Source organism: Vigna unguiculata, chromosome 1 (genome assembly GCF_037176805.1).
Source record: "Vigna unguiculata cultivar grain cowpea cultivar isolate G323 ecotype 2 chromosome 1, ASM3717680v1, whole genome shotgun sequence".
In the NCBI taxonomy this organism is placed as follows: Eukaryota; Viridiplantae; Streptophyta; class Magnoliopsida; order Fabales; family Fabaceae; genus Vigna; species Vigna unguiculata.
The window spans coordinates 1,292,007-1,303,320 of record NC_140792.1 but is presented as its reverse complement, the minus strand read 5'-3'; the positions used below and the strand labels follow the sequence as shown (position 1 = coordinate 1,303,320).

General features: G+C 28.8%; 1 protein-coding gene across 1 annotated transcript; it reads right to left on the bottom strand.

The window, feature by feature from the left end:
- Nucleotides 1–26: 26 nt before the first annotated feature.
- LOC114185662 (putative pectinesterase/pectinesterase inhibitor 47) lies at nt 27–3,818 on the bottom strand. Its single transcript, XM_028073528.2, has 3 exons — nt 3,105–3,818; nt 1,091–1,445; nt 27–876 (listed from the first exon to the last, which is right to left on the bottom strand). The coding sequence occupies exons 1-3, from the start codon at nt 3,756–3,758 to the stop codon at nt 182–184; spliced, it is 1,704 nt and encodes a 567-aa protein (XP_027929329.2). The 5' UTR covers nt 3,759–3,818; the 3' UTR covers nt 27–181.
- Nucleotides 3,819–11,314: the final 7,496 nt, after the last annotated feature.

The following is an 11,314-nucleotide window of genomic DNA, read 5'->3' as shown; positions in this document are numbered from 1 at the left end:
ACTTTTCCTAATTGCTTTCAAGGGCATTGTTTCTACAAACTTGTATATATTTTTATTGATACTTGAGAATTTCATAGGAACATTAATGACTCTGATCATCCCTTTTGGATGATCATATAGCTACATTGCATCTAACAAACAATGAATCAAAACTATCTTTGCAATATAAACATTCAGCTACCTATCTCAGCAGTCCTTCAGTGTAAGGTATATCTGTGTCAGGAAGCCAAGTATTTCCCAAGGTAAAGTTCAGGACTGTGAAGTTCCAAGCCTGAGTAGCATTCAACAGAAAGTAACCAGGCCATTGTACTCTATTGCTGGTGTTAGAACCAGGACCATAGTTGTTAAACTCACCATAAAAGAGGGTGTCTAACCCAACTGTGCCATTCCACTCTAACCACCCTGAAGGTTGAATAACATTTCCAATGTATGATTGCAGGTACACAGTTCTTGAATACAACTTCCATGGCCGGCCTAAGTAACTTGATGTGGAATTCAAGTCTGCAGCCAAGTCTGGTGCAGCATCAATGGTGCAGTTTTGGATTGAAATGCCAGTGTTCTGATTAGGATCAGTTCTTCCTTGTGCTGTCACAGCATTCTTCTGGTTTGGCAATGGTTTTCTGGCATAGATCTTACTGTGTTGGAATACCACGGCTGCGTTGCCAAAAATGAAGTCCACAGTGCCGTAGATTTCACATTCTCTGTAGAATTGCCTCAGAGAGTGAACATAAAGAGTGTCTTGATATCCTTCAAAACTGCATCGGTAGAATGTAGAGAGGTCAGCATTGTTCCTCACTGCCACTGCTTGGTGTTTTTCTGGTCCAGCTGTGTTTCTGAATGTAACATCCACCGCTATAAACCTTTCTCCAGATACAGCTGCATTCAACACAGAAGCATAATTAATGGATGATCTGAAAGTGACCAGATAACATGAGAAACAGTAGACCCAACAAACAACAGACTTCGCTACGATAGATCTAACTCATAACTCTGATATCATGTTAAAAAATGGAATTTAAATCTAACTTAATCTGACAAACTGGTTTTGTAAGGCTGAGTTAGACTTAAAGTTCACGAATAAAGGACATACCAAATGTGGAAGAATTGAAAGTTGTCCAACCATCTATGACACTATGATTCCCTGTGATGATAGTCTTGTTAATACCATCTCCAACAAGCAATATATTCTTCTTTTCTCTGGGAATTACCACATATTCCTCATAGATTCCCTCCCTAACATACACCAGGAAATATCCATCTTCAGGCTTTGTGTCATTGGGTGCAGCAGCAATAGCCTCTCCAATGGAAGTGTAGTTGTCTATTCCGTAAGAACTCACAATCACAAAATCCTGTAACAAAATTCCTTGGCTCCCACTTTCTTTGAGGTTCCTTCCAGCTCTGCTGCAATTGGATAACTTGGTGCAACTATACTTTGTGCGAAGAAGCTGCAACAATTTTAGCCTTTCAATTAACACTTTATGCTTTCAATATATATTGAACCATGGTTGATCAAGTAGACAAAAATTCATGCAGCATTCATAATTGTTTGACAGACATAAGAGAAAGTTTATGTAAGATCTTTGTCATAGACATTTGGTAGAAGAAAGTGATGCACAGTAAATGAAAGTAATCTTATATGTTTTATGATTAGGGTGAAGAGTTTTTCTTTTATGAAAATTGGTAACAACTAAGAGTCTCTGCTCATGAACTGATCTGCATAATGTAGACAACTTGACATTAATATATGGTATGCACAATGGCATGTTAGCAAATAAAATGAAAATTTCACGTGCATGGAGCAGTGCAAATGGTGGAAACTAGGAGGACTTCACGTGAATTATCATGAAATTTTTAGATCATGGCAAAGCATTCACATTAAAATGCAGAGGAAAACAGAGCGTATTTGTTTGACCTATAGTCAACCCATTAAAGCATCATGCATGTGGTTGACTTCACCACCTTTCACTGCTTTTTATTATCTTAGAAGTTGAAATTACCCAATTCAAAATGAAACGACAATAAATAAAATAAATTTTAATATTATGATAGGATTTGAGTTTATCTTAAAATTAATTTCACAAAAATTTACTTACAAAATTAATTATTACAAACTTTAAGGTATTGATGTTTTACAAATCCAGAATTTTATTAATTAACAATCCTTAGAGCAGTGATTCATTACCCCTTTGTGGAAATTGCTACAATAGTAATTATAAAAAAAAAAATTCTAATAGTATTAAGTATAATATTTCATTATGAAATCAACGATATTTTAATCTACCAAATGTTTCTTAGCATCAATATATATATAAAATTGACTCCTGAAAAAAAATATAGAACAATTATTTTAGTATAGAACGACAAAAGTTTACAACAGCTATTTAAATTTGTAAAGAGTAAGATTTTGGCTTACTTAAGAAAAGAATATTTTTTTGTCAGCAAAAGCCTTACGAAAAGAATAAGCTTCTGGCTCTGCCAATAAGCCACGAGAACATGATAAAGAATTTTAAATTTAACAAGTTGTATGTTTTCGTGTTCTTAGAAAGTTAGAAATATAATAATAAATAAGCATTACAGAAGAAAAAAGAAAGAAGAAATATAAGTTGAGTTTAATTCAATGAGTTAAAAAAACTATGATAATTTGTAAGTCAATTGAAATTTATAGTACAAAAAGTAATGTTAAACATAGTTTAAATATTTGAAGAAACATTAAAAGCATTCATATTTGTTTCTTTTTCAAGTAATACCAAAAAGTGAAAAAGCAGTGAAGATTTGACAGGTATAGTGTGCTTTACTGTGCTCGGTTCAGATGATTCAATGAACCAAAAATTAGAATCCATAGATCATAAATTTGTCTCCATGCAAATAAAAATAAACCTAAAGGTCATAACTAATATAATATGTACTTACCTATCGTAAAAAAAAAAAAAAGACAAAAACATATACCTAATGTTTGAAGTTTTGATGTGTCGGTGATACAAATTGTACACAAACAAAAACCTCTTTAATGTAGCAAGATTTAGATTCATTTCTACATTATTCAGTTCAGTTAATTAATAACCAAGTACGAAGAAAGATCATTGGTGAAGAGAAACAATGATTACCTTGATGAGCTTCTCCAGTGGTTGCCTAACCTTGAAGGTTTTGGTGGGGAGTCCATGTTTGCGTGTCTTGTTTCTTCTGAGGTTCTTGTCGAGAGCCTCAGTGACCAACCCAAGTGAGACACTGTACAACTGGGTCACATCCTTCAGTGGCACGGCAAGGGCAGTGGCAATGTTGCTTTTGGTCACCACCAACCCATCGTAGCATGTGTAGTGGTTGGTGGCCACAGCACTGAGATAGCTCTCGATTTTCTCAACCAGCTCGGCGTCTGAGGAGCTCATTGATTTAAGCTCCTCAGATATGGATGATAAATAGTCCACGTTGAGCTGGTTGAGGTCTCTGCAGTCTCCGAGAGACGCAACTTCTGCATGGTTGAGGGAAGAAGATGATTGGTGGCGTTGGAGGAAGTCCTGAAAGACCTTGGCGAGTTTACGTGCCTGTTTGAGGCTTTGCTTTATGGAGAACTTGCCATAGCCATAAGGGTCGGAAGGGGAGGCGCGAATGGCGGAGAGAATGGAACGGCATAGTTTTGGATAGAGTGTGGCTTTGCAGGCGACAGAAGAGGAAGGAGAAGGTGGAGAAGGTGGAGATTGAGCTAAGAGTAATGGGGCTGAGAGGAAGAAGAGAAAGAGAAGAAGAAATGGTGGGGATGACATTGTCTTTCTGAAAGTTCGATGTGGGGCTTTCAGAGAAGTTTGTGGGTTTGTCTCGGAATATGTTTTGAGCATTTATATAGGCAATGGGAGTGAAGGAGGAGTGTGAAATTAATGAGTCGTTGCAACTATTGTGTCTCTTCCTCCATTAATCTTTAAACTATTACCCATCATTTTATCATTAATGCATCTTGTTTTCGTTTAGCTTATTTTGGTAGAAGTAATTTAAATTAGGACAATGATATTTTTACAACTAAAATTTGACAATTATTTTTTATAACTTGAGATGACATTTTTTATATAATTTTAAAATATAAAGAAATGAAAAAAATAAAAAATCACTTTAAAAATATTACATAATATTATAAGAAAAAATTATTAAAATTTAATTCTTAAAAAATTATTTTCTTTCATGAAATATGAAGTTTGCCATTATTTTTTATAATTAATGTGAGATTTTCTACACGTTTCATTTATGTTAAGATGTAGAATTGGATATTTGATGTGTATATATAAATATTTTTCAATCCTCTCTTAAAAGTCTAGCAATAAGTGACTAAATTAATTTAACAAATTTTGTTAAAACAAATATAATATTATATTAAAAAATGATTGTTTTAAATGAATTTATGATATATAAAATTATTATCTTACAAGCTAATTTTGTATAAAGATAGATTACGTATGGGGTTTTTGTTTTGTTTTGTTTTGTTTTGTGAGGATATATTTAAGAGTTAGAGAGAGAGGAAACGTGAATGCGCGTTAGGAATTATTAAAGGCAGAGAGAGAGAGAGATAGTAGAAGTGTGGGGTGTGTCGGTGATGGTTAGACAATGAATGCATTGTGCAGAAGAAAGGAACGTGCAAGGAAAGTCTTCAACAAACAAATGCTAAGGTTAATTGCTACTTCTAACCGCAGATAAGGATATTTTCTGCACTCTCAATTATTACCATTTGGTACAACAACAACAAAATATATATATTTCAACCAAATTCTTTACAAACACTCTTTGGAAAGAAAATACAAAATAAAATTGTTCTTTTCTTCTAAATTAACATTAATTTATGTATAAACTAACCATTAAAAATCTTCTCATATGAATGCTCCAAATTTTTACTTTTTAACTTATAGATGAGTTAATTTCATTTTCTTTTTCATACATCGTATTATATTGAAATTGAAATGTTTATAGAAAAATTAAAATAAAATAGGAAGGATATTTTGGTAAGACATCTTTTGTTTCTAAATAAATTTGTTGCTAAATAGATGTTGGATTAAGTATTTTTTTAGTTTTTAAATTTTGATCCAAAATTAGAATTCGTTCATGTCTGAAACCTCAATACATTTTGGTACTTAAACTTTGAAAATGAATAAATATAGTCATTTTAACCTAGCTACGTTAACTTTTTATGACATGTCGAATGCGTTTCATATCAGTGTTTAAGTTGTTTACATTGTTTGACACATTTCCGATTCAATATCTATTGTATTTGATACCTCAAAAAAAGTTAACATATTTGGGTTTAGAGGACTATATTCATTTGTTTTTAAAGTTTAGAGACTAAAATATATCGAAGTTTCAAACAGAGACGAATTCTAATTTTGGATCAAAATTCTGGAAAAACATACTTAACCCATCAATGATAACAGGTTATTGAAATTTCTTCAAATACATTTACTTTAATTTCTATACAAGCATTAACCATTGTTCCAATAAATTTAAAAAAAAACTAATATTTTTGTTAAATCAACTCATATTTAGATTCCTAACAACCTAACCACATAAGACATTGATAACACTCTTAACTCAAAATCTTAAAACAATAAATTTATGGGTCTTCATCCTTGTATAACACTCTATTTTCTCATTTCTAATCAATATAGGACTTAGACTCATACTTAAATTTCTGATAATAAAACATATTCCAACATGTAAAATTTAAAATATATAGCTCAATTTTGCAAATCTCAATTTAACAACATGATAATAAGAGATAGGATCGGATTAAATTAAAGAATGATTTAGTGATTAATCATTACGTGGATATGTATACATATAGGTGCTAGAGCTCTAACCAAATAGGAAGATGCTAAATCATGCGCACTAAAAAGCGATTTTGGAAGGAGAAAAAAGTGCTTATTAGATAGAGTTAGTTAAAAAATTCAAGATACTTTATCTATCATCAATCATTTATAAAAGTTGAAGCAAGATATGACGTCAGTGATAGTTCAGCTTCTTCATCAACTTTTCTATGGCAAACTTAAGTGCTTTTTACTTCAGTTGCCATCATATAGATTACTTTTTTATTTTCTTCTGTTTTAAGGAGAAAACAACACTTGTTGGTTCTATCTTAAGTACGTTTATGCATCGCCACAAAGAAAATATAAAACAAAAACATAGAAAACTCCAAGGCAAATAACAGAAAATGTAAAAAATACTTTTATTGAAATATCAAGTCTAAGTAAAATTAGAGGCTCAACGGCAAGAAAAGTTTAATATCATCTTAAAAACCTTTTTTTTTACTCGCTCAAGCATAAGCATATTATCAAGAGGCAGATTTTGAGACGTAATTTAAGAGTGTCAAAATAAATTATAAAGAAGTATGTTTTTAATCTCAAAATTTTGATGTTCAAATTGAAATTTGTCATGTCTGAAATTTTAATATGTTTTAATTCACAAAATTTACAAATGAATGGATATAGTTATTTTAACTCAATTGCGTTAAATTTTTTTTATGTATCAAACGCTTTCCTAACATATATTAAAGTCATAACATATTAGACCGTGTAAAGAAATCAAATAATAGCATAAAATCCATTTAATACTTTAAGAAAATTTAACGTAATTAGGTTAAAGAATTATATCAATTCATTTTTTAAATTTAAGGACAAAAATATATTAATTTTTTTTATGTGTCAAACGTTTTTTCTAACATATATTAAAGTTGGAATGTGTTAGACAATGTAATTAATTCAAATTATAACATGAAACACATTTGACATTTTAAAAATAAATTGACGTAATTAGATTAAAAGGATTATATCCATTATTTTTAAATTTTGGGACAAATATATATTACAAATTTTGAAACGAATTCTAATTATGTATTAAAACTTTTATACGAAAAGATAAATATATAAAAATTTTGTACATAAAATACATTAAAATTAAAACCATATATATATATAGAGAGAGAGACAAATTATGAGTAAATTCATTTTACAAATTACTTCTTTCCCTGAAGGTAATTTGTTTTTCTTTTGTTACAAAAAGTGGTAGATAGAATAACATCTCCAATATTATTATTAGAGATATCTACGAGTATTTCATAATTTTTTAATATCTACAGATATCCACGTATACCCTCGAGTATTTACAAAAAGTATATTTTAATATTTAATAACAAATTTTAATCATAAATTCAAATCAAAATACAATGCATAACATTTATAAATTTCAAACAAAGTGAAAATAACTCATTTAAATAGTGTTGAATGACAGTTTACAAATAAATGAAGATTTTTTAAAACCAATTGATAAAAAATAACCCATTCAAAATCAATGTGTTAATATTTTAATATTTTTTTATGTTTTTTAATTTAAATTAGAATATAGCGGATACAAGTATCCACGAGTACGAATATTATGATACTCGTATCCACCTCATTAACATACGGGTATAACCTGTACCCGTTATCCGCAGGTATCCATTTTCAATATTTATTCCCTACCTATTACGGGATTTATCCATGGATATTCATAAGTACGAATTTTTTTTACATTCTTAGATACAAGTAATATGATATTTGTACCCGACGCATAAGTATTAAATTATTTGTTATCTTCAAATATCTATTATCTACGGGTACCAATTATCTACAATGAATTATATTTATATATATATATATATATATATATATATATATATATATATATATATATAATTATCAAAGAAAAATATATATTAATTTTTATTTTGGATAAAGACATAATGCATCTCACATCCACATGTCTTCTTCTATGGTATAGTACAATAATGAACAAAAGCAAACACACTGCAATGTCACCAAGTCATAGTTATTGAAATAGTTCTTATTGTACCAATTTGAATGGAAGAAAATGACACTTACTTGCATCACTTAATTAAAGTGAATTTAATTTCTGGTTTATGTAATATAAATTAAAACAAAAAAAAAATTGATCTTAGAAAGATAAAAAACCACACTTATAAGTATTTTGTATAAATGTAGTAAGCATTAATAGTAGATTTATTAGCACAGATTTGTGTAAGTATGGTTAAATAGTAAGGTGGTGGTGCCAGCTCAAATTCCACAAACCCCATTCTGGTCAAACAAACAATCATAAAACTTTGAAGAAGTCAAAAAGTCTGTGTGGCAGTGTCTGTGGGCATAGTACTTCACTTTTTCTAAGTGAAAAGGAATATTGCAATTGTAATATTATACACTTAGAATCTTCCTATGTTCACATTACTATTACAATGTTCAATTTTAATTTTGTTTTATATTAATTATAATATTTTATATTTTTTAATATGAAGATGAGTAAATAAGGTAATGAAACGAAACAATAATTATATTATTTAGTTAGCAATAAAGTTTGATGATAAAGATTTAATTGAAAAATATAAATCTTTTAAATATTTCATAAATTAAAAATATTTATATTTATGAGAAACTTAATATTTAATTAAGATCTGTCTAAATATTTTTTTTTCGAATGTTATCTTAAAAAATTCATTTTAAGTTTAACTCAATCTTATATATAAAACTAATTTATAAGATGAAATTTGTATCTATTTCTATAAATTTGTCTAATTTTTAGTTGATGTGAAATCTTGAATATACTTATTTCACACTTAGATATATGCATCTCAAGTGTATGACCAGATACATTAGTGAGTTGTTCAATAACAGTCCAGATTAAACAACAAATCTTATTATGATAAGTTTGAAATGACTTTGATGTCATTTTAAGTAGTAAAATTAAATCTAACTCAATTTTAAACAATATTAAGATGAAATCTGTATTCACGATTATTATCTATAAATTTGTGATTTGAAAATTTTTGAAGCAAGTGATTTAAACTTAGGATTTCTTTATTAGTATGAACCACATGAATACCAATGAGTTTAAAGCAATCCACACCACATAAACTGAACTATTACCTTATTAAAGTTAGAGAAATAAAGAAAATGGAGAATTTTGTTAAAAGACAAACTAAACTTTAAAGAACTTAAAGGAAAAAAAAAATCCAAAAGTTGCATGGTGCTCAAAGAGAGGTTCAAGTTGGATTGGATTCAGCAAGAAGCTAGCTGTAATCCATCTCCCAAAAAGTCAACCTTGTAATGTGTTTTTTGTGATTTGAGCTCTCTATAATCGACATCATGAATAAATAAACATATATATTTGAATAACACCCATTAAAAATATGTAGTAGAACAAGAAGAAAAATAGATTAAAGTTACTATTTGATTAAGACATTTTTAATTTTAATTTATTGTCAACATCGAAGGAAGAAGATCATTATTATTTGGCATGAGACAAAAAGTTATATTTTTTTTATTGCGTTTTGTTGGACGCACACGACAAGAAAAACACTGCTCATAGAGGTTTTCAAAGGATTTTATTTTTTCTGAACTTGCAATTTGCAAACGCGGTTTCGGCTCCTAAGTCCTAACTATTTTAGATTATAAGTTACTTTACGCACCACATTCTTATTATTTTGTAGTTTGACCATGATTCTGAATTCGCCTATATACAATTTTTCTTTAAGTTTAGGAAAACATGAGATTTTGACGCAGGTGATATTAATTCTCGTGTGATAGATATTAAATAAGTTAGATCACAATCGAATTCCGGTGATTATACCATTATAACTTTTTGATTTAGTAGTAAATACTCGATCCTAACATATTTATCATCAAATTTGATGTTGCTAAAATTAAAAGAGATTCATCGATCCTTCTTGAAAAAGATTCAGGTGCACCTACCATGTGAGAGTCATGTCCTCAAAGTTGTCCATGTCCAAATCGTCAGATATAGAATGAAGTCTTACATTACTAAAAATTTTCATATTACATGACAATTTTTTTGCAAATTTATTAAAAAAAATTGTAAGAAAAGACTTTTTCCTACTATTTTTTCTATGAGTTTCAATTAACAAGTAATTCTTTCGTGGATAATTATTTCCTACAAAATTATAAAATTCGCAAGCATTTTCTACAAAATTTGTTACAAAAAGTGTTTTATATAAAATATTTTGTAAATGAATTGACAACAATTTTCTATAAAAAAAATTTTCATAACAAAATTTATAAATATTTTCTAAAAAAGATCAAAATAAAATTGACAAAAAATATAATTTTTTTTTAATAGTGTTACATATTACATCCTAAATGGTTTAGACAATTCCAGCAAACGTGTTTCTACACAAAACATGACTCATAGTTATCCACAAATATCAAATATGGGAATCCAAATATATAATATAAACATGGTCATCGAAGTCACATGCACTTATTATTATTAATTATTTATCTAATCTATATATATATATATATATATATATATATATATGGAAATTAATGATAGAAATAAAATATGTATAAGATACAATAATACAATATATTCAAGTATGAGTTAAAAATTGTGTACCTGGAACTAATGAAGGATCCATGGAAGCACGTAATATGAGATGTTACTGTTCTCTTTCTGATGGATATTCTCAAACGTAAGAGTGTTTTACATTGTTACTTAAAAACTGACTAATGGGTATCAGTTTTATATCCCCTCAGCAGAGACCAGGGACCTCTCAAAATGTATCTGATTATTCAAGCACATCACAGACCGTTTATTAAACAATCCAACCCCATCACGGATCGTTCATCAGAATACCCAAAATTATATATATTACCCATATAATAATTAATATTAACAAATAACTTAATTTATTATTAATGCTAATCCATAATAATAACACATAGAGAATAATAATTTTATATAATAAAATCATATAAAATATAACATTCTCCCACTTGGATAACATTAATAAATAAATTAATTATATCAATTGCAACATAAGTACAAATACCAATTAAGAAATATAAACATGAATAACAAAGATAATATCCGATAGGGATACTTACCATATGCTTAGATTTCTTAAATAATGGATAACATATATAGAATAAAACAAACATAATAAATATGTGATCCCAAAATGGTTCATAAACCCTCTATGTACTAAGAGAAAAAGATGTAACGAAACTGACGTCATTGAAAAATTTACATTTCATGAAAATCATAATAATATAAAGTGTAAATCTCAGACTCCCACTAACCCAATACATCAAAAGACTTAACCACACCCATATGAGTTACATGATTTTGAAAAACTCCAACAGATAAGCCTTCAGTTAGTGGGTCTGCTAACATATTTTCTGTAGCAGTATGCTCAATCCGAGTTTGATAGTCCAAAACTTTCTCTCTAACAAACAGAAATTTTATATCAAAATGCTTTGAGCGAGTAGAACTTCTG

Bases quoted from the DNA above. Each gene is read 5' to 3' on its own strand.
- LOC114185662 (XM_028073528.2), bottom strand. From the start codon at position 3,758: ATGTCATCCCCACCATTTCTTCTTCTCTTTCTCTTCTTCCTCTCAGCC. The intron at 1,446-3,104 runs GTAATCATTGTT...AAATTGTTGCAG, and splicing joins CACTGGAGAAGCTCATCAAG to CTTCTTCGCACAAAGTATAG. The intron at 877-1,090 runs GTATGTCCTTTA...TGTTGAATGCAG, and splicing joins TTTCAATTCTTCCACATTTG to CTGTATCTGGAGAAAGGTTT.